We start from the raw sequence: 23,821 nt of genomic DNA on the forward strand, positions 1-23,821 counted from the left end.
AATTCTAATCTCATAAGAGACGCAAAGGGATCCAGCATTTCAAAAAAGAGGAAGAGGGCTTCCCTGCTGGTGCAGTGGTTGAGAATCCGCCTGCCAATGCAGGGGACACGGGTTCGAGCCCTGGCCTGGGAAGATCCCACATGCCGCGGAGCAACTGGGCCCGTGAGCCACAACTACTGAGCCTGCGCGTCTGGAGCCTGTACTCCACAACAAGAGAGGCCGCGACAGTGAGAGGCCCGCGCACCGTGATGAAGAGCGGCCCCCGCTCGCCACAACTAGAGAAAGCCCTCGCACAGAAACGAAGACCCAACACAGCCAAAAATAAATAAATAAATTCATAAAAAAAAAAAAAAAAGAGGAAGAGGCCAAAATTGTCATGTAGCAGGGGCTGGAGACACCCATCGCTGGAACTGGATGTCAGAAATGGTAATGTGACGTCTGAGACACAGTTTGATGAACGTGGTAAAGACAGAAGATGAATCTGATGACTTAAGCAACTGACTAGGAGGTAATAAAAGTGAGGGTTCAAACACCGACCACTAGCACAAGCCTGACACTGAAATAAAAGAGAAGATGGAAGCCCCCAGGGGCCTGGCCAGGGATAAGCACTTCAGCCTGGAGGAGACTTCTGGAAGGGTGTCCGAGTCTATGGACATACCACCCTGAATGCGCCCGATCTCGTCTAGAAGGGTATCCAAAACCAAGAGGGAAGAACCTCTGGGGAGTAAGAGTCTGGAGATTCTAGAAAGAAGAGGAGTCATTGAGGCAACTGCCCAGATGGAGTGAGAAGGATAGAGCCTGGAAGAAGGTGGACCGTTATACCTCGAAGGCAGCTAAGGACGAAGATGCTATGAGACAGAGTAATTAAGCGAGGGAGCTCCTTCTGCAGTTTTCTCAGCACAAGAGGAGGCAAATTGCTGGGGAAAGCTGCGGAGTGAGGTGGTCTAGAAAGCTGAAGCAGAAGGCGGGAGCCATGGAGGCCAATGCACTTCAAGGAAAACAGATTTAAGTTTTGCTAAATGCCAGCAGGAGCCCTGCTGGTTGAATGGACCCATTGTGGCACTCCGTGACTTTCCCAATGCATTCTCCGTACGTGGGGACAAGAGTGAAGGATGAGGGGCTGGAGACAGACCCAGGCAAGGGTCCAGGGAGACAGGAACCTGCAGATTCACTGAGTGTCATCCACTGTGGGTTCTCAGTAACCCCCGAATCTACAGGGCACAGATCAAAACTGATTGAAACTGAATGGAGTAAGACGATGGCTTCAATTCCTAAGCTGTTCCCAGCTGCTTAACCTTACAGAAGAAATACTTCACGTGGGTCCCTCTGTATATGCACTTCTTCCTTGCAGCTGAATACTCTCCATCTTTGGAATGTTTTCCCCACCTCCTTCCTCCCTTCAGCTGGGCCTCTGCAGAGTTCTCTTGCAGGATTTCTCACACTCTGTTCCAATCTTTGCATATCTCCTGCTCTAAACTGTGGACTCCATGGAGGCAGGAACTTTGTTTTCCTCTGAATCCCCGAGCCTTGAACACTGGATCTCAGAATAGACTGGAGTCATTGACTGAATCACTTTGCATTTATTACTTAGGACGTTCAGGACGTATCTTCATGTGCAGGCAGAAGATAAAGATCATGGGATCTGAGCACATTACCTTGTCCAGTCCCTTTATTAGAGACGAAGAAGCCAAAGCCTGAAGAGGTGGACTTCATGCCCTTGAGATGAGGAGTTGGCTAGTTTTCTCTTTAACACAACCTCCCAGTGATGTCTCTCTCACTCCTGCTCCAGGTCTGCTTTGGTTCTAATTCAGGATCTAACATCTAAGCAAGATCTGGCCTGGCCACAGGAACTGGAGAGCGAGATGCCAGAATCACAATCGAGAGAAAGGCCCTGTGCCAACGGAAGAAGTACCGAGCAAGGTGATGGTCAGCGTGGGCAAACAAGTGACCCAAGAAGAAGGTGAGAGAAGCTTTGGGATGCCCGAGTCCCCAGAAAATAAGGGACTGAGGTTTAAGACACTTCTCTACAAATTTGACAGTTTTATAAAAGGTCAGAAATGGATGCTGTACATTGGCTGTTCCACACAGTAATGTGTTGGGGTTTTTTTTTTTTAGCTTTATTGCTGGCTCTGTCACTTTATTTTTTTTCAATTAATTTTTATTGGAGTATAGGTGCTTTACAATGTGTTAGTTTTCTACTGTACAGCAAAGTGAATCAGCTATACGTATACATATATCCCCCCCTTTTTTTTTTTTTTGGATTTCCTTCCCATTTAGGTCACCACAGAGCACTGAGTAGAGTTCCCTGAGCCATACAGCAGGTTCCCAGTAATGTGTTGTTTTAACATGATTCTTCCAATATTACTCACTTGCTCCATTTACATATATTTCTATGGAATGCAGAAATTCCTACAAACAAGCAGTGCAGTTAGAGTCAACAAGTTTTATTCTCTCTAGCTATTTTCCCTCAAAACAAATATACCAGTGTATTGTTTGTTTTTAGATGTCATTCTCTTACAAATTTTTGTTGAAGGAAAATGTCTGTTGAAGGTGAACTACCTTGTGCCCTACTTATTATTTTAAACTGACTAGGATAAATATTTAAAGTCACAGTTCTAAGTATTTGCTTAGCTGGGTTATTTTATTTGCTGTTTATTTTAGTTGGAACATGTGTGAATGGTTCCAAGAGTCCAGATTTAATAACAACATTGTTTGTATACATTCTGAGTAGCTTGAAGAAAAGAAAAGGAATTTGTATCTTGAATGATTCAGCATCTTAGTCAGCTCAGGCTGCTATATCAAGAATACCACAGACTGTGTGGCTTACACAACAAACATTGATTTCTCACAGTTCTGGAGGCTGGGAAATCCAAGATCAAGGTGCCAGTTGACTTAGTGTCTAATGAGAGCCCACTTCCTGATTTTAGAAGGCATTCTTCTCATGTTCACAGGGTGGAGAATAGAAAAATCATCTCTCTCAGGTCTCTTATAAGGGCACTAATCCCATCACAAGGACTCCACCCTCATGACCGAATTACCTCCCAAAGGCCCCACCTCCTAATGCCATCACCTTGGGAGTTCAATTTGGGCTTTCAGCATATGAATTCGGGGGGACACAAACATTCTGTCCATAGCATTCAGCTCAGCCAACACATACGTTTAAAGAAAGGAATCCTGTCCCTAATTCACCTGTGAGGACACATGATTCAATTAAAGACCTAATGTTATGTCACACAGAAACAGAGGTGCTCTCTCCCATTCCCAGAGCCCTGCATCACACTGCCCGGCTGTGAGGGAGGGTCAGGGTGGGTTATTCTCCCAACACCCGCTCCCTCCATCCTGAACTAGTAAACCACCGAAAAGGCAAATGGAAGACGATAAAGCGCCTAGCATGAGTGGGTAGAGGACATTCAGCCCATTTTATTTGGGGAATGTGAAACTTTACATTAGGAGACCCATAAAGACGACCCACTGAGATGCCTCTCTTTTTCGGATGAGGGAGTGGATTAGGGTCCCAGGGGTGGAGGCTTGCTGAAGAGCCCAGCCAGTCAACTTGTTAGGACCCATTAACATTAGCGATGATGTAACTTGAGGTTTATCCCCTCTAACTGCAACGTACTTCTCAACCTCATTCGACTGCTCATTTCGTATCCCCGACCCCGCCTTATTTATAAATGCTCAAGGAAAATAAACGACTACCCATATGGTGACATCGTGTCAAAGCTAACCAATGAGCTCTGGAGGCTCAGCCTGGCCCTGCTCTAAGTCTTTTATATGATGTGGGGGAAGTCACCCAACTGCACTCTGACTCCGTTTTCCCACCTGAGAAGAGAATCCCTCCTTGCCGCTGCATTTACTTGAAAAGACCTTGCTATTCACAACACGCGAGGCCAATCGAAAATATGACATTTATCAATCAACTTAAAAAAAAAAAACTGAAGCGTGACCTTGGGGTGGAGTTTGGAGCCCACAGATCTCACAGCCTTTGGGTAAAACAGAAAATGCCCTGATACATACCTTTTGCAAAAAAAAAAAAAAAAAAAAGATATACAATTGAAAAGGAGGAGAAAGAAAAGTGGGATGAGTCTAAAGTAGAAACACTAAAATAAAAGCTCATCCCTAATACTTTTAAAAATGTGCATTTTTTTTTTCTGAATAGGAGAGTAAGAGACGGTCATCCCGTTGGAATATCTGGTCCTGCAGTAACAGCCTCCTGTCTGCAGCTTTGAGGCCACACCTGGAACACAGATCCCGGCTCCAGGCGCTAACACAGCGGGCTGGTGTCGTGGCTGCAGGGATTTCTGCCCAGCTGGGCCCGAGGTCTATGTAACAGGAAAGTCCCCGCAGAGCCTGCCCAGGTCCCGGCCAGCCCAGCTCCGGCTCCTCCTTTCCCTCTGAAATAGGGAAGCAGCTGTCAGCAGCCTGGGCCTGTGCATTCACACTGCTGGCATGAAAACAGGCAGCTGAGTTGAGTCAAAAATAACACAGCTGCCGGCCCTGGTCCGGTGGGTTCCCAAGGTGGAGAGAGATGGAGACTCCGAGACACAACCAGTCCCACCCCCCTACCCCCGCCCCCGATGGCCCTGGCACTAACTTAAACTCCTGCAGCCACCTGGTGTACAAAAACATGTGGATGTCATTTTGCTGCTCGAATGTTTCCCATTCGAACATGGGAAGGCATGGGCAAAGGCGGTAAACAATTTTCTTAGCTCTGATTTCTCTCCTAGTGCTAAGTCTGCTTCCACATGGCATGAAAGTTCTAGAGTCACTCCCTACTGGAAGAAATGTTCCATGAAGCCAGCACAAAAGCTTTTATTTAATTCGGTCTCACGTCAAAATATTCCATTTCTCTGACCCAAACCTTCCTTTCCCTGCTGTGCCCCCCGTGTCCCGACCGCAGTGAGGATCAGCCTTACTGAACCTCCGCGGTCCAGCAAAGAGCCAGGCAGGAGGGGGAGAGAGGAGGTCTCAAGACCACCATCAACCTCCCTTCCCCTTGATAATGTGACGGGCTTCACAGGTTCCACAATGAGGAGGGTGACAGTCATTGACTTTTGACACCACCCTGGCCCCTGATTTTAACCCCTCCCTGATGGAATCAGATTTGCCCAAAGCCTCTTGCTCACGCTGACTTCCTGGCCTAGCATGTCTGGGATGAGGGAGGGTTCCTTAGATCTGTAAGCACGTCCACACTTCCTGCTGAGAACATGCAGTTTGGTTCCTGTAGGTCGGCTCTGGGCTGCCAATGCCTCCCCATCCCAGTTCTGCAAGAGCCTAACTTATCACCTCCTGGGGGACCGAGAGCAAATCAGGTCGGAATCAGGACCAAGGCTGAAGAGCCAAGTGAAAGACTCATCACGCAGCTGGCCGACGCTCCAGCACTGAGACAGGCCAGTGAAATACACCCACGTGGGCTGCCCTGTTTATTAGAAGCGCTTAGCTTTCTGGAATAAATAGGAGAATCTCCAACAGCAAAGTTAAGTGATTTACAAAGCCCATTAGAAAAATACCGGTATCTGGGATGCGGAGTCTCTAATTTGAGTCAATTTTTAAATAACGAAAACAAATTTTCAAGGGCAAGACATCACAGTAGAAGAAAATCCCCTCCTAAGAAAAGACCGAATGGCTTACAGTGATCAAATCTATGTGCTATTTGCATGACTCGTGGCCTGGGCCCAAGGAGAGATTCCCCTGAGGCAGAGGTTGGCCGCACATCCGGAGAACGCAGCGGACGAGGAGGAGAGATGCCTATGCATTAGTATAAGGCAAAAAGCAGAGTGCCCAAACCTGGCCATTTCCACAGAGAAAACAGACTTGATGGCCACCTTCCTTCATCAGAGTCACCTTGTGGTAGGCTGTGAGATGGACAAGCCAGCTGGTATAAGATAGAGACTTGCTTTTAACTGTGACTGGTCCCTTTGGTGCCACCACCTTCTCTACTGGAGATGGGGGAGGGGGAGGGGGAGGGGAGGAGCCGGAAATCCCACTCTTGCTTCAACATCCTGACCCCACCCTTTGCTCAAGCAGAGGGTAGACCTCCCCGCCACCAGGGGTGAGCCATGGGCGGCGGCTACCTGCCAAGCGACAAGAACCACACCACGGGGTCCCCGAAGACGTTTCCCTGCCACACATTCTTGCCTTACGGCTGCTGGCGTCAGAGTCCCCGGGATGTGCCCGGGCCAAAGGTGGTCTCGGAGTCAAAAGGATGGGCCGCCAGGTAGTCTTTATACCCCCCGTCAATCAGGTTGGCGGCGTTGTTCCGGGCAAACCAGCAGTCCACCTGCTCTTCCCCGTTGTAGATTTTCCTCTGCTTCCACACCACTGGGACCTGGTGTCCTTTTACCTCAAGGACGGCCTCAGACCTCTCGCCTGCCTCGGGGACGGAGGGATGGGCAGGGTTCTTGCCGAGCCCGGTGAGTCTGGCCTCCTGGTTCAGGAATTGACCTGAGAGGACAAAAGAGACATCAGGTCTAGGTCAAGTGCGAGCAACGTGGTTAAACAAAATCTAACTTCAATTCGGGCACCGATGACCAGCAAATGCACGGGTGTGACCCAGAGGAAGGGGATACATGACATCAGAGCAGTGACTGTGGTCCTCGGCTGGAGTCTCCCAGAGGTGCTCCACCTTTTCCAGTGTCCGGGGAGGGTGTGGGGAGGAGAGACCTGAGTGTATTGGTAGTGGCCCCCACTTCTGGAAGCTACCACGGGAAGGATGCCCAACCCACAAACAGAGATGCCCAGTCTCCTACTGAGGTGGGAAGATGAGATGGGGGCAAATAACGAGGGAAGAAGGGTCCGGTCTTCCCCTCTCTCCTCCCTCTGGAGGACCCCTTCCACATGTGCACTTAGTGGGTGTGCACTGGGCGGAGGGTGTGGAAAGCAGGGTCAGAATCCTCCAGGTCGAGTGAGGGCATGGCCAAGGCCGAAGGGACAGCAGTCTGCGTCTGGGAGAGGAGCTTCCCAGGCAAGCTGCACAGAGACGCGTCCAGCTCGAGTGCCAGGAAATCCTGCTTTCTAAACCGAGCCCTGGCAGTGGCTCCCTCTTTACTTGTGGGAAAAACGCCCACATGAAATCGCACGTGGAGGGAAGCCAGGCAGAGTGGGCTGCCCGAGGCTCCCAGCCACGGGGGTGCCGCCCGAGGAGGGGCCGTGCATCTCCCGCCTGGTGCTGGGCCATGGGATGTGTTTGCATCCTCTCCCTGAGAGTAAAGAACCAGACCTGGGGAGAAGGACTCCTCATTTCTTTGCTCCCTTTCCCCAAAGGCCTGGGCGAATTAGTTTATAAAGCCCATTCCTATTCTAGAAAAGTGTCAGGAAGCAAGAAGTATACTTTTCACACTAATTTGAAAAGATATGTGCACCCCAATGTTCACAGCAGCATTGTTTACACTTGCCAAGATACAGAAGCAACCTAAGTGTCCATCAACTGACCAGTGGATAAAGAAGATGTGGTACACAATGGAATATTACTCAGCCATGAAAAAGAATGAAATTTTGCCATTTGCAGCAACACGGATGGACTTGGAGGGCATTATGCTAAGGGAAATAAGACAAATTATTATGTCAGAGAAATTAGAAGTCAGAGAAAGACAAATACTGTATGATATCACTTATATGTGGAATCTAAAATATACAACAAACTAGTGAATATAACAACAAAAAAAAAGCAGAATCACAGACATAGAGAACAAACTAGTGGTTACCAGGGGGGAAGGGGGAAGGGACAAGAGAGGGTTGGGGGGGTGGGAGGCACAAACTATTGGTGTCAGACAGGCTCAAGGATGTGTTGTACAACACGGGGAACATGGCCAATATTTTGTAGTAACTGTAGATGGAGTGTAACCTTTAAAAACTGTATTAAAAAGAGCAAAAAGAAAAATTGGCCATGTGCCAAAAAAAAGAAGAAAAAAGAAATAGACTTTTCATGAGCTACATAAAGACCACATTCCTGTGGACACTCTCAACCAAGTAAAGATACGGGCAGCATCCGCTTCGTTTTGGGAAACTGAATTCTGTGCTGTGAGCCGGCGTGGAGAGCAGCCACCTACCTAACAGGCCATGGCAGTTGCCAGAAAGGCCTTGGCCGTTGGCGACGTAGAAGCCCAGGTGGTTTCGCTGGTAGGCGGCTGGCTTTTTGTAGAGGTGGAGGAGGATGACGAAGGCCACGTTGCCCTGGATGGCGACGGTGACCTTGGCATTGGCGGACACCGACACCTCCAGCCCCTGGCTCCCCACAGCCGCGCTCTGGTTGCAGGGGAGGACCAGCCTGTTCCCACCATCCATGATGACTCTGGTGGGCGTGATCTCCAGGTAGGACCTCTCGGGCTTGTTGACGAGGATGGTGATGGTGCGGAAGTAAGTGCGTTGTTTCTTGTGGCCGTTTGGGGGAGCGGGGGCCCCGATCAACTCTCCGTTCACTGTCACGCCTTGAAGGCGGGGGCGGGGAAGAGAGCAGCGGTTAGAAAAAATACCCCCACTTTCACGAGAGGGCTTCTCATCAGAATTTCCTTCCTCTCTTGTACCTCTAGAACAAAGAACCTCCGCTCACACGTAGGGACCACTCAGTGCCCACTGAATGAAGGAAGGAAGGAACGAATGCATGAAGGTATGAGTGATTTTTGACCAATGTCCTGGGTAGGAGAAGCTGATGCAGGTTTAGGTGAAAATATCATAAAAAGGGGGTTGACATATACACACTACTATATATAAAATAGATCACTAATAAGAACCTGCTGTATAGCACAGGGAACTCTACTCAATTCTCTGTAATGACCTATATGGGAAAAGAGTCTAAAAAAAGAGTGGATATATGTATATGCATAACTGATTCACTTTGCTGTACACCTGAAACCAACACAACATTGTAAATCAACTATACGCCAATAAAAATTTAAAAGTGAAAAAAAATAAGTAAATAAAAATTTTTTAAAAGGGGATTGACATGTTTGTCTGCTTTCATTTCAGTGTCTGGTTATAGCTCCCAAAACCCTCGTGTGGCCCTGACACAGTATTTTCTTACCCATCAGTTTCCACTACTCCTGATTTGGAGACCCTGGGACACCACTGAGCAGTGGGGTAGAATGCGAAGATTAGGATTTTTTTTTTCACTCCCAAAACTCAAGTCCTTTCACTTTCTAGGCAGAACTCACCAGAGTCCGCATGATCGGAGACCAGCCTCAGGATGTGCCCGGGCTGTCCATCGATGTTGAAACAGACCGTGAGGTTGCTCAAAGGGAAATCGACAACAAAATGGGGGTCTCCATCCGCTGCCAGAACAGGATGAGAACGGGAGAGAAAAAGAAAGAAAAGACATTTATTGGGCACCTTCTCTGTGTAAGCACTCTTTTTCTATTTTCTCATGAGTTATTGACTTAACCCTGTCAACAATGGATCCTCAGTGTCTACACGAGGAAGGTGACGTGATGCACCAGTTACGCAGTCAGTTCATGGAAAGTAAATATTTGAATGCAGGTCCCCTAAATACAAATATGATGCTTCTGTCACCACACTGCAGTCAAACATAGACAACTGAACTTTAGAGGGAAGCGGGGCATCACCCTACACTCCCCATGACTACTGAGCCCACATTCTTCAATTCCCTGTGTGGCTTCCGCTAATCACTTTCTTCCCCTTTGCCCTCCCCAGTGAAGAGATGTGGATGAGAACTTCCTGTCCTGTGACCAGAGTGCCTTGGCCCTTGAGTCATTCACAGCGCCAGATGGACACAGCCCTTGCATGAGGAGTAACGACCAAGCCCAGTTTAGGGCTGGTGACAAGTAAAGGACACAGAGTCAACGGGAGGTCAGGTGGTGCATCCAGCGATGACCGTGACAATCCCTCCTCTGGGTCCTACTGACTCTACTGCTCTCAAATTTGTGTCCGCAGATAAGACCACAAAGTTTGGCTGGCCCTTTTTCCTTACCCATCCTCCTCATTTTCGCCTCTGCTAAAGATGAACAGTCTTGCCTCTTACTGTACAGACAAAATATTTCCCAGGAGTCCACGTCAATTCTCTTTTCTCGTGAGACTGGAGGGTTAGTTTCTCTCTAATTTATACACCAAACACCGTGTTCCTGAATTCCTCTCTACTTTACGTGTACATGTATGTATACGCATTTGTATCTGGGGGCGGGGGTATGGGCCAGGAGTTCAGTGTTTTCAAGCTACAAGCCAATTAATGTTCTTGGTGGAACTGCTGAAAAACCCTCTCTGCCTCCAGCGTGACTCAGAAGGGCCTTTGGAAGAATCTGGTTCATCTCACTGTAAAGTGCCTCAAGCACCCAGTGAATGGCAACTTAATAAAGAAAAGTGTCTCGTAAAGAAATACAAGGTACTGGTCTTTTGTAGATGAAAAAATAATGCCCATTAAAGATAAAAGTCCATATTTTTGGCACTCTGTGGGTACAAATATAACTACGTGACAGTTCTCTGAGAGTTTCTTGTGTTCACACCATATTATTTCTACTCAAATCTTCCAAATCCCTTTATAAGGAAAGATGCTGCCTGCTCCAAAAAAGAGAGGAGAGGTCTGGAAGTCATTACTCCATGCTGCATCCAAGAGGAAAGTTTTCCTGGATTCCATAAAGCATGTGTGTTCAAAGGAACGACATGCTACCCACTGGAGACCATGTGTTTCCCCTCCCCAGAGCTAATCTCCAGGTTGTCCTGGGCTATGTGAACCTGCACGCCCAGCACATCGGCAGCAAGGCAATAAGAAAGACTTACAAAGGCAGATGTGTACATTTGAAGAATAAAACCCAGCCCTTGTGTCCTTATTCCACCCAGATTTTTATTATAATCCCAGGAATATGGCCAAGGGAAATTTTAGGGCATTGTTATCTGTTCTTCCCTTCTAAAGCCAAGGATTATGAAAATAATAAAATAATAATGCTTAAAAACCTTGCATTGTCACAGATATTTGTAACACCAGAAGCTAGAAGCAAGCATACTTCAGATCTCTAAAAACAAACGTCTTTCCAGCTCAATCATGCTGAATGTGTAGCTCTGTCCATCCACCCTTCTATCAGGGCTCCTGCCAGGCTCCTCAGGACTGTGTTACCCACGAGGTTTATGCGATGGTTTAATGACGATCTTGGTTTTGAGAACTGCCCCACGCTGCCGGTTTGCACTAAATAAATATGGGTCCTCACATCTCGTCCTATGAGCTCATGTTCTAACTGGCTTTGGGAAATTCCTGGTCATCTGCTTCCTAAACATTTCAACTCTCAAATCACACACCAGCACATTCTTTCCTTTACCTGAGGTTTTGGAGACTTTAATCCTTGGGTTGTATGGTTCCTTGAGAGCAGGTCCTAGAGAGGAGAAGGAAGAGATCCACCACCGTTATTCATTAAAGAGGAGGAAGTGAGAGGTACAGAGGGCTGAGAGGAGTCAAACACAGCTTTCAGATACGTTTGTGACAATTTAAACACATCTCTTTTAAAGGAGGCTCTTGGCCTCGCAACACAAAGTGAAGGTGTAAATGAGGAGGCGTAACTATTTTATTCCTCTGTAAATTAGATAATATTCTTCTTGTCTGTGATTTCTGTGTATATAATAGGAGAAAATATTCTATCATTCTTAAGGTATAGTTATGGGGGGAGGGGGGAAAGCAAAGTTGTTTAATGGGGACAGAGTTTCAGGTTTGCAAGATGAAAAAGTTCTGGAGATCTGTTTCACAATGATGGGAAGATACTTGACACTACTGAACTACACACTTAAAAATGGTTACGATATAGAGAACAGACTGGTGGTTGCCAAGGGGGAGGGGGTTGGGGGAGGGATGGAGTGGGAGGTTGAGGTTAGCAGATGTAAGCTTGTATATATAGAATGGATAAACAACAAAGCCCTACTGTATAGCACAGAGAACTATATTCAGTATTCTCTGATAAGCCATAATGGGAAAGAATATTAAAAAAAAAGAATATAACTGAATCACTTTTCTGTACAGCAGAAATTAATGCAACACTGTAAAGCAAGTATACTTCAGTTAAAAAAAAAGAATGGAAAAAAGGGTTATGATGGTAAATGTTACGTTATGTGTTTTTTGCAAAATAGCAATTTAAAACAACCAAAAATATACAAGAATGTAAAAGAAAAAGATAATGCGACAATCCAGGTCTATAGCCATGTGCGTAAGTACAATTCACAAAGCAGCAGGCAAAAATAAACACTCAATTAACGAATAACCTAAAAGTAAATTACTTTCCGTCAATAAAATAAAATTAATATCTTATTTCAAATTGTCTATATTAAGATTATGCTCCTCTTAACTGATTTTTGCCCCCCAGAAAATGAAGATCACAGTATCTCAATGTTTTTTAAGCTCCCCCTTCTCCAACTGGTCCCTGGTCAGCCAGACACAGACAGAATCAGGCCGACCACGAAGGAGGAGCGACATATCAGCCTGAATGGCTGCTTTGAGGAGGCTTAAATTGTCACAGACACTCAAAAAAATCATAAAATTAAAACTAAAAAATCATCTTCAGGGAAATCCTATGTCTAACAAGCCTTTTGAGCAATCAGTCAGTTATTCCCTCATCTGTGTTCTTGGTCCTCTGAGTCTCGTGTCATTTGAGTTTGCTCTCTCCTGAAGCTGTTGAGATTTGAGTTGCTGACACTGAATCAAGATGTTACTCAAAAAGTCATCTTCCCTGGATGTGGCACGGATCTTGCAGCGTGACGTAACAACATCATGCAACTTACTTTTCATCCTTTTCATCAGAACGAATATTGTACCAGTTTTGCCAAGACAAGTTCCACTCTTTCTAAAGAGGCAACATATCATTTTTCACCCCTACATCAGGTCTGAACTTTTCAATAAATTTCTAGTTCTACACTCCTCATGGGAAAGGGTATCTCACATGTGTAGAACACTTATTATATACCAAGGCCTCTACACATTTAATCCTTGCAACAACCTTTCAGGGAAGATATTACCATCTACATTTTACAGGTGAGGGAATGGAAGCTCAGAGAGGTTCAGAAACCTGCCCCAAGCCACACAGCTGGCTAGGAGGAGCCGTGAGCTGAAACTCTGTCTGGATCCTAACCGTGTGCTCTCACTACCATGCCCAGGTGATTCTCAGGGTTGAGAATATGAGCATCAAATGAGGCCCAGGGTTAATGTCAGTTCCCTCACCTTAGGACGTGTGAACCTGACAGGAAGTTAAGAAAAATGTCACACATAAAAAAGTGCCGTTTTCCATAAACAGATATTACTGAGAATATAACCCTCTGCTTTGGTTGAATTACTTTTCCTGTCCTTTTCCCCATTCTTGGTGCTACTAATTTCCCCTGACAAATGGCACAGAGACAGATAATAAAAATTTCTGTTTAAACTCTGGATTCTCTTGAGAATCCAGAACTTAGTTCCTCCTATATAATAATATCTATAATAAAATTTTATTAATTTTATTTAATTGTAAACAAAATCATTAAAATTTAAAAAATAAAACTTTAATTTAGAAAATTATAAGTAAAATTAACAAAATATGAGTAAATAAAATATATAATAAAATTTCATTTTATTTTCTCTATAAAATAAAATAATATTCTATTTTCTCAGGAAAATAAAATCAAGCATATGCATAAAATGACATAATTGAAGTACTTAAAATATAGAAAGGCATTTAAAAATGAGTATTTGTTTACTTGTCTGTTCATCCCTGTGCCTCCAATAATGCCTGGTTCACGGGAGGCACTCAATATTGATGATTTATCGATAGACTGATTTTACTTTCTCGAATTTCTCTATAGAGATCCATGGTTTATAACAACACAAACACAAGCTAAGCCACTCTCTGAAGGCTAGGAGCTGCAGGTAGAGAACATTGTTTATAGGAATTATAATACGAGAAAGTAAGACAGACGACCTTGGCCTGAGAAGGAGCCAGAAGGGCCATCCCGAGAGTGCCCTTACCTGGCTGCAGGTGGGCGCCCCTCAGGCTCTGCATCACCGTTTCGGGCCCCGTGGCCATGGGCGTGCCGTAGGCGTCCTCCGGGGTCTCTGTCCGCGGTGCTGACTTGAGCGTCATGGAGGTGAATGGAGTGAGGAAGCGATGGTTCACGGCCAGAGCCTGTACCTCCTGCCTCAGCTGCTCTCTCTCCGGCTCCTCAACACTCTGCAGCCAGGAACTCAGCAGCTCCTTCAGGGTCAGGTAGCTCCAGAGACGCTCCAGGTGGTTGGGGTCCTCCTGGCCACCCCCCTTGGGCCTGGGGCTCCCCGGGACGTCGTTCCCCATCCTCCGGGGCTCCACAGGCACGTCCTTCTTGAGTACGACAAACTTCTTACTGTTGCTGGCCGTGACCTCCACGTGCAAGCGGTCCACCTCCCTGTCCACCAGCTTCCCCGCGATGATGATCTCCGAGCCATTGAAGTAGTTGGGGAACAGGGTCCTGGTGGCATGCTCTACCAAGCCGGGTGGATAATCCACGCGGATGTCCGAGAGGAGCGGGGTCCTGATCTCATCGTAGAACCTGGAGAGGAGGAACAGAGAGGGAGAATCGGGGCCTGCACTAGCTACAGGCAGGTCACGTCCTAGAGGAAATCACAGGCTGTCTGGTGTAGGGGGGCGGATCTGATCTTAGAAGCAACCAAGTCCAACATTCCACCCAGCAGAACATCTCAGACAGGAGGCCGTGCAGCCGTAGCTTGAACACCACTGGTGACGGAGAACTCACTATCTCACAAGCTCCCTCGCCGTTTGCCAGACTTAAATTCTGGTTTCCTCTTCACCCCAGAACATAACACAGTCAGCGACCACTTTCAACTGGCCATTGTGCTTCAACATAAAAACACGATCATTGTAACTAGCATGCAACGCGGAGCTGACGCTACCTATCCCACCTCCCTCTCAGGGTGGAATTAGAGTAAATACAGGCATAAATTGTTTTATTGCACTTCAAAGACCTAGCATTTTTTCGCAAAATGAAGGTTTGCGGCAATCCTGCATTGTCAGATGATAGTTAGCATTTTTCAGCAATAAAGTATTTTTCAATTAAGGTATGTACATGACACTATTGCATGCTTAATAGACTACAGTGTGATGTAAACATAACTTTTATGTGCACTGTTAAAGCAATCCACCTGTGGGACTCGCTTTATTGCGATATTTGCTTTATCACTGTGGTCTGGAACTGACCTGCAGTATCTCTGAGGTGCGTCTTGAGATGAGGAAGTGCTTTGAAGTGTCAGGAAGACAGTTATAACCATAAGAGCTAACGGAACACCTAACCTGTGAAAGCCGTCCTGCCAATACTTCACGTAGGTTTTCTCCTTAAATTCTATCATCTGACCAGAATCCTCATTTTACAGTTGGGGAGACCGAGGCACAGACAGTCTTAAAGCCTCAAGTCACAAGGCAGGACCAGAACGTGAACCCAGATCCACCCAGTTTCAAGACCCATGGCGATGTCTCCCACGAAAGGAGTGATGATCAGACTTGGGGTCCGTCCTCACGTCCGAGCCTCCTGCTGAGCCTGCCCCCCGCCCCGAGGACACAGACAGACCCACGGACCCGATGAGCTGGGCGCGGGCGTCGTGGTCCTCGTGGACGTGCCGTGTGAGCCCACAGTTCTCCAGGGACAGCTTCTCCAGCAGCCTGAAGTCCACGTCGGCCCCGATGCCCACGGTGAAGATGCAGACCCGGCCCCGGGCGGCCTCCCTGGTGTTGTTGAGGATCTTCAGGGTGTGGGTCTCCCCGGCGGTGGGCTTTCCGTCTGTCAGGAAGACGAGCAGGGACACACTGCGGTCCTCGATGTCGTTGTGGGCCACGAAGTCGTTGAGAAGCCTGATGCCCCTCTGCAGGGCCCCGTTAATATCCGTGCCTGCGGGACATAGAACAGGACACCTGAGGAGCCTCGCCACCTCCTTTACCTGGACACACCTTCTCGGGCCCCTCACGGGCACCCGCAGGAGTGACGCGTGGGGAAAGCAGCCACCTGCATTCATGGGGTGACTCCACGTCACAAAGACTGCTAGAAACTTGGCAAATGACTAGGAACGGCAGAGAATTATATAACCTTGTCCTGAAGGTGTCTGATGGCACCTCAGCTTAGGCGTCTCCACCCCTTTAGCGTGAACGGTTTCTACCTCCTTTTTGGAGAATCGCTTTGGAAAGGGATGGAGGGTGTTGGGTGCAGGAATTCGAGAAAGAAAGCGTCCCAGAGGGAAGGGAACGGCACAGAATGAGGAGGTGGGGATGTGGAGACCATCGCAGCGACCTCACTGGAGGATGCTGATTAAAGCACTCACTCATTTTTTTTTTATTGCTGTCGTTGTCTTTCCTGCTTCCTGCCCCTTCAGGATCACCCCTGCTTGTTAGGACCCCACCAAGCGAAGGCTTTCAAGTTTACACCTCCTACCCCTGCCGTTTCTAATTCAGACACGCTTGTCATTGCAGCTCTGATTAAAGTCAGGGGACAGTGTCTGTGGGAGGTGCTGGACAGGTATTTTGCTTGGGGGATGGAGAGACGGATGGTTGGTGGAAGTCAAAACTGCCAACTAATGTGAGGTTTCTGGATTAGCTAAGAATTTCATTCAACTCTGCTGCTGCTGTTCTACCATCGCCAAGAAAAACTGAGAGTTCTTACTGCAGCCGTGAATACTTACTTCCTTTTTCTGACTCCACTGGGGGTTTTTTTAATGGCCTTATTGACATACCAAAAATTTCACGCATTTTGGTCACTAGGGATTTTCTTCTTTTTTTGCCGAGCTGCATGGGTATGCAGGATCTTAGTTCCCGGACCAGAGATCCATCCCATGCCCCCTGCAGAGGAAGTGCGGATTCTTAACCACTGGACCATCAGGGAAGTCCCCAAAATTTCACCCATTGTAAGTACACAATTAATGATTTTTAGTAAATTTATGAAGTTGTGTACCCATCACCACAATCCATCCCCCTGACTGGAGTGATTTTGATCTCCCTGCAAAATGTACCATATTTGAGTGAACCAGATAATTTTCCCCACTGCTTTACATCCTCCAGAACTTCTGGCTAAAATATATATGACTATGACTGTGCAAACACATTGATAATTCGTTCTAAGATGTACACATGGCCCAAACGTAAGGGAAAGTTACAGCTGAAACAGTATTTAACAATTCTTTGGGTTCACTCACTTGCCTTTCTGAATGCCCAGCCCAGTTTCACGCTGCCTCTGGATATGTGGGCATGAACCAAAAGGCAGGTGTTCATTTTCTCTTTAACCTAGAACGTAACAATAATGCCAAATCTCTCACTGCATTTTAAAGCCCAGGAGAGCCCAGGCAAAGGATGCACTTAGCTTTTCTTACCCGAGACACCAAAGCACAGCACAGCTTGGCATCGAATGTCTGTTAAGTTGGGGCATCTCCTACACACTTAACAACGGGGGGGCTTTCTCCCCAGGGAGCTGCCCCAACCATTCCGCCGAGAGCTCCCCCAGGGTCATCAAAGGACCCAAGTGCACCAGCAAGAGGGACCACTTGGGTAAAATGGCCATATCTGACACCTAGAGAAGACTTCCTAGTGCAGCCACTGATCTAAGTACTTTAAATATTTTAACTCATCTCATCCTAATAACAAGTCCATTATTATCCTCGCTTTACAGATGAGGAAACCGAAGTATAGAGAGTTTAAATGACTCATAGCTGGTAGAGCTGGATTCTGGCTTCAGAATCTATGCTCATCTCCTGAAATGACACTTTTCTGAGAGAAGTAGATTAATTTTCTGTTCACCTGCAGAGGCTGGGACAATGAAGTACCAAGAAAAAATAAAGGAAACCAATAAGGTTTCTATGGTTTAGATTCCAAAATACACACAACTGTTTTCTAAAGCTTTATCTCCACCACCCACACACAAAGGATTCTCATAGTAAGCAGTACCATTAATATAATTTAAATAATTTTAATGCATATTCTTTGAGTATGCACTGTAGTTCGGGAGCTATGACAGGAAACGGGGGCTAAACAAAGATGAAGGAGAGTTTCTTCCCTCAAAGATCTGACCATCTTGTCAACTTCCTGCTGTAGATTATCACTATAATATTAAATCTAACCTTTCATTCCTCCTATCAACCAGTAAAACAGTAACTAGATCGTGTTGTTGTTGAGACTGGTAGGAAATTCCATTTATAAATCGAAATTCCATCCAAACAAGATCAAGTTCCAAACGAAGTTCATTTGGGAAACCAGAACTTTGCCTTGGATGGAAAATAACAAATACATGAGCAACGAGAAACTCAGATGGAAGAGGATGGACAGAAATGGGTGTTTTCTATGTTTCCAGGTATCCAAAGCAGAATTATCTGAGACACCCAGGAGATGGTGTCTCTACAGGGGCCTTTAAGAAAGGTGTCAAAGGGTCAGGTTCGGGTCCAATAAACACTCCAGTACTGAGCACCTGCCACGCATCCACTGTCCTAGTGATGGATGTAACAGCAGAAGTCAGCTCTGTGTCCAGGGTCGAAGGAACTCACATCCAGCACGGTTGGTAACACACTGTTCTGACTCTCTAACCTTAGAGTCCTTTACAGCCTTTTCCCGCATCAGCGTACTTACCTCATCACGACCCCCCAGCCAAGTGTGCAAAACCTGAGTCCTCCCCTTTCCACCCAGAGCACCACCCAGGCCACCTGGGGTCCAAGAGGACTAACGGCTCAGGAGGGCAGCTCCACCTGCTGCTTCCCAAGGTGCTCATCTTCAAACACACAAAACACTGAATCATCCATGTGGCTTTCATTCCCCACCCCAAAAAACAATTTACAAAAAGAGCTGCATTGTTTGGGATCCGTGAGGTAAACCAGGAAAGGCTCCAAAACCTATCAGGTATTTCCCCCCACTAACTTACTTGACCATCTTAGTTTGGGGCCTGGAAGAGGAGAAACAAGCTCCTGGGAAAGCTCTCCCCTGTTATCTCCTTTCCTGTGATCAGCGTCAGCCTTCAAATCCTCGTCTCTGGGCAGAAAGTTAGCTACTCACGTATCCCGTCGAGGCGAATGGGCAAAGCAGGATGCGCGTTTACCTCCGGTCGGTGACATGTGGTGAATGTAGACTTTGCCGTCTCTGATATTGTTGGGAGTAACTGACACCAAATGGTCCTTCCACACTTTGACCCGGTTGGAAAATCCAATGATATTGAAACGGTCCTGGGGTCGGAGGTCATGCAGAATCGTGAAAAGGGCATCTTTGGTCTAGGCAAACACAAAAGCAAAACCAGTCACGTCTGAGTGCATGAGTCCACGCGTCCCCTGGCTTGGAAACTGCACACCGGGGACAATCCCAGGGTTAAAATTAAGTGCCTGCTACGTAATGGGGACTCGGATAAATGTCAAGGAACTTTGTCACCTAGCTGGAAAAAAAACCCAGCATTAATATGTTACAATCTTATATAAGACACGAATGGGTGTTTCATATATGCACCATCACATCTGCGGGAATCCACGGTGCATCAAGCCTCTGTATCTTTCACCACTGCTATTCTCTAGACCTGGAATGTTCTTCCTTACTGCCTCATGCCTCTGTTTCATCTGACAAGCCCCTCGTCATTCAAAACCCAGCTAACATGCTATATTCTCTATTTGCAACATTTTCTAGCTCCTCTAAAGACAGCGCACATCTTCTCTCCTTTAGGCTAGCACTGTCCTCAACATACTCACATAGAAAAGTGCGTATTACCCGTCATGACTACAGTCTGCTTCATGCCTCTTTCCCTTCCTCCAGCGTCAGCTCTCTGAAGGCAGGTGCATCTATTTTCTTATCACCCAGAGCAGAGGAGAACTCCTGACACATAGGAGGCGCTAGAGAGAAGTTCAGAGGATGAACGAATGCATGGACACTTATGAGTTATAGATGAAGGGTACGAATAATAAATACCACTGGAATTTAAAAGAGAACGAAGCACTGCAGGCTGGAGTGATGTGAGAAGGTGTCACAGAGAAGGGGGAATTGAGAATGAGACTTAAAGGAACTGGGTAACTTGAGAGACGAGGGAGGGCATCCCAGAAAGAAGCAAAGGAGGTCAGAGAGACGGCTGGAGGAAAGCAGAGAGGTGACACAGGTGAGTTCCGGAGATGCTGAGCGAATGAAAGGTATGCAGGTAAGTCAGACGTGACTTGTGGAAAGAGGAAAGAAACCATCGGAAACTGAAAACAGAAAAGCTCCAGGACTGCAAACGAAGCAACCAACAAGGGATTAATCTCCACAATATACAAACAGCTCATGCAGCTCTATATCAAAAAACAAACAACCCAATCAAAAAATGGGCAGAAGATCTAAATAGACATTTCTCCAAAGAAGACATACAAATGACCAAAAAGCACATGAAAAGATTCTCAACATCACTAATTATTAGAGAAATGCAAATCAAAACTACAATGAGGTATCACCTCACACCAGTCAGAATGGCCATCGTCAAAAATCTACAAACAATAAATGCTGGAGAGGGTGTGGACAAAAGGGAACCCTCTTACACTGTTGGTAGGAATGTAAATTGGTACAAGCACTATGGAGAACAGTATGGAGGTTCCTTAAAAAACTAAAAATAGAGTTACCATGTGATCCTGCAATCCCACTCCCGGGCATATATCTGGAGAAAACCATAATTCGAAAAGATACACGCACCCCAATGTTCACTGCAGTGCAGTTTACAATAACAAAGACATAGAAGCAACCTAAATGTCCATCAACAGAGGAATGGATAAAGAAGGTGTGGTACATATATACAATAGAATATTACTCAGCCATAAAAAAGAATGAAATGATGCCATTTGCAGCAACATGGATGGACCTAGAGACTGTCATACTGAGTGAAGTAAGTCAGACAACTATCATATGATATTGCTTATATGTGGAATCTAAAAAAAGGGTACAAATGAACTTACCTACAAAACAGAAATAGTTACAGATGTAGAAAACAAACTTATGGTTACCAAGGGGGAAAAGGGGGGAAGTGATAAATTAGGAGATTGGGATTAACATATACACACTACTATATATAAAATAGGTAACTAATAAGGACCTACTGTATAGCATAGGGAACTCTACTCAATACTCTGTAATAAGCTATATGGGAAAAGAATCTGAAAAAGAATAGATACATGTGTATGTATAACTGATTCACTTTGCTGTACACCTAAAACTAACACGACGTTGTAAATCAACTATACACCAATAAAAATTTTTTTAAAAAAAGAAAAAAGAAAAGCTCCAGGAGCCTGGACAAGAGTTTTTAAAACAATCAACTCGATATTGTGAGCAAGCACTGCCTTCTCTAAACAGCATTATTGCTAGACATTGAAAGAGATGCGGCATATGAGATATGAGGTAGGGTATGCTCATTACATAATTGCCATAGCAACGACCTCTGCCACCTTTCACAGGGGTGAAGAGCACTTCACTGTAAAGGCAGGAGGGCTGGGGTTCACCCTGGATCCATCACTTACTACCTGTGTGGCCCTGACAGATAAAGACAAAGAAATACTATATGATATCACTTACACATGGAATCTAAAAACAGAACAAAACCCAACCTCATAGAAAAAGCGATCAGACTTGTGGTTACCAGAGGCACCAGGTGGGGGCTGAGGGAATTGGATAAAGGTGGCCAAAAGGTCCAGACTTCCAGTTACGAGATAAATAAATCCTGGGGATGTAACGTACAACGTGACGACTATAGTTAACACTGCTGTGTGGTATATTTTAAAGTTGTTATGAGAGAAAATCTTAAGAGTTACCATCACAAGGAAAAAAACCCATTTTTGATCTATATGAGATGAGGGATGTTCACTAAACCTACTGTGGTAATCATTTCACAATAAGTCAAACCATTATGCTGTACACCTACACATACACAGTGCTGAATCTCAACTGTATCTCAACACAACTGGGGGGAAAAGATTAAATGACAAAAAATTAATGGCCCCATCCTCTGAGATCCTCTCTCAGCACACACATCTATTTTGCACTTATCATACTGCATTATCGTTATTTCCTCAAGCCCTTTCCCACCTCAGGACCTCTGCACCTGCTGTTCCCTGTGTCTGGAATGCTCTTCCCTACAGTCTGCATGACCACTGACCCCTCCTCATCCTTTAGTTCTGGGCTCACTCGTTTCTCTGTCCTCTCAAGCCCGGCACCCTGTTCTCTGCCTTCACAGCATCGATAGAGAGCATGTCATTACATATTTGTGCATTCACTTGACTGTCCAACTCAGCTCCATGCCTCCGAGTGCAGGAGCTTTCTCTGTTCCATCACTCCTGTGTCATACCCAGCTGTGCCTGGCCACACGGCAGAGTCTTGATACATTTTTCCAGAAAAAAGTGAATGGTGAATAAACTGTCCATCTATCACGCTAGACTCCACAAAACAGCTGTCCCCTTGCTCCTTCTCACCCTCCCAATACAACAGTTGGCGCATTGTGGGCTGTCAGTTATGTCAGTAAATATCTGTTGAATGAGTAACTGAGACAGAAAGAAGGAGAGAGAGAGAGAGAGAGGGAATTCTATGGCGTGAATACAAAGGAAGTAAGAGAGACACAGCCCCCATCCTTGAGAAGCTAAGACAGGGAACACTGAGAAGGTTGACGTGCAGGAAACAGAGCTGAATGATGGATAGCATTAAAGCAAAAATAAATAGATCAGATCATGACAATAAACAGATGTGGGTGGAATGCCCTGAGCACTGATGCTGACGGAATTCCCGGAGGCTTGCCTCACCTTGACCCCTCATCCTTCCTTCCACTCAGAGCCAACACAACCCCAGCATGAGCAAAGACGGGCTTGGCGTCATTCTCAGTCCAAGAGTCTAGACCTCTGGGAAGTCTGAAGGTCCACAACTGGGAGGTGACAGATGGGACCACAGCAAGCGGTGGCCATCCCTGAGACGACACAGTTTGGAGCCCGACACTAAGGCAGGTACTTGGAAATGTTCCCGCTGCTGGGGCTCAGAGCTGGCTGGGCACCCCAGGGTGCAGGCTGGACCTGGGGAAACTCGTTAGAAGGCTGCCGTTTGTTTAGCTGCTGGCATCCTTAGGGATCCTTAAATAGCGTGCTAAAGCCCTCGAGAGGGGCTGGCCTGGCTCCTTTTTTCCCCATCATGATGGATGGTCTGCTTTAGGAATAGTCCTTCGAGCCTCTCCACCCTCCTCCCCTGAGCTCAGCAACGACGGGTTTCTTATGACCTTGTAAGGCCACAGCTGTAACTTATCCTCATGTGCACCAGGGCAGGCAGACCCGTGGGCTCCCAGTGGCTCTATTTCCTATTGCCTTAGAACCTTTGGTCTCCAAGTCCTCATCCCAAGAGACCTGGGCAGAAGTTGCCTGGAGCCACCACCATCCGTTAACCCTTTCCGAGCTCCGACCGTCTCCTTAGATGGCGGGTGGCCTGGGGAGCTCTGCATTCTGTAGAAGGCTGAACAGGCAGGAGGAAGGTAAGGGGTCAGATAGAAGAGTAAACGTGAGAGGGCTTCAGCTGATAATTCTGCACCCTGCGTTTATACGCTGAAGATGAACAGAAACCTGGTCAGACTTTTTCCAAGAGTACAGCCCAGAAAACAGCGCATTCCAGAAAGATCAGAGAAAGCCCAGAAAGGCAGAGAATGTACAATCCAAGCTGGTTTGAAGGCCTGAGCTACCCTGAAGGCACCAATTGATCAGATCCACTCCCTGTGGGTCCCAGAGGGCAATCTGCAAAGACCAGTCTGTACATGTAACAAGAAGGGCTCCTTATGACATTCCAGGTTGTGTTTGGACTGAAGAAAGATACAAAAGGTACACAGATACAACAAATAGAGGAAAAACTTCTTATTATTCAGATAGTAAAGAAGCACCTTGGCCTGGAAG

General features: G+C 46.4%; 1 protein-coding gene across 1 annotated transcript in view; it reads right to left on the reverse strand.

Annotated features, from left to right (window-relative positions):
• Window positions 1-5,580: 5,580 nt before the first annotated feature.
• ITIH5 (inter-alpha-trypsin inhibitor heavy chain 5) overlaps window positions 5,581-23,821 on the reverse strand; it is a 74,522-nt gene continuing 56,281 nt past the window's right edge. Inside the window, exons 8-14 of the mRNA XM_068538355.1 lie at window positions 19,006-19,174; window positions 15,519-15,828; window positions 13,922-14,478; window positions 11,259-11,312; window positions 9,150-9,266; window positions 8,049-8,426; window positions 5,581-6,444 (exon numbers count right to left, since the gene is read on the reverse strand). Of these exons, the coding sequence (XP_068394456.1) occupies window positions 6,155-6,444; window positions 8,049-8,426; window positions 9,150-9,266; window positions 11,259-11,312; window positions 13,922-14,478; window positions 15,519-15,828; window positions 19,006-19,174 (1,875 nt within the window). The 3' untranslated portion in view covers window positions 5,581-6,154. The remainder of the gene's footprint in view (window positions 6,445-8,048; window positions 8,427-9,149; window positions 9,267-11,258; window positions 11,313-13,921; window positions 14,479-15,518; window positions 15,829-19,005; window positions 19,175-23,821) is intronic.

This window comes from Eschrichtius robustus, chromosome 1 (genome assembly GCF_028021215.1).
Source record: "Eschrichtius robustus isolate mEscRob2 chromosome 1, mEscRob2.pri, whole genome shotgun sequence".
NCBI lineage: Eukaryota > Metazoa > Chordata > Mammalia > Artiodactyla > Eschrichtiidae > Eschrichtius > Eschrichtius robustus.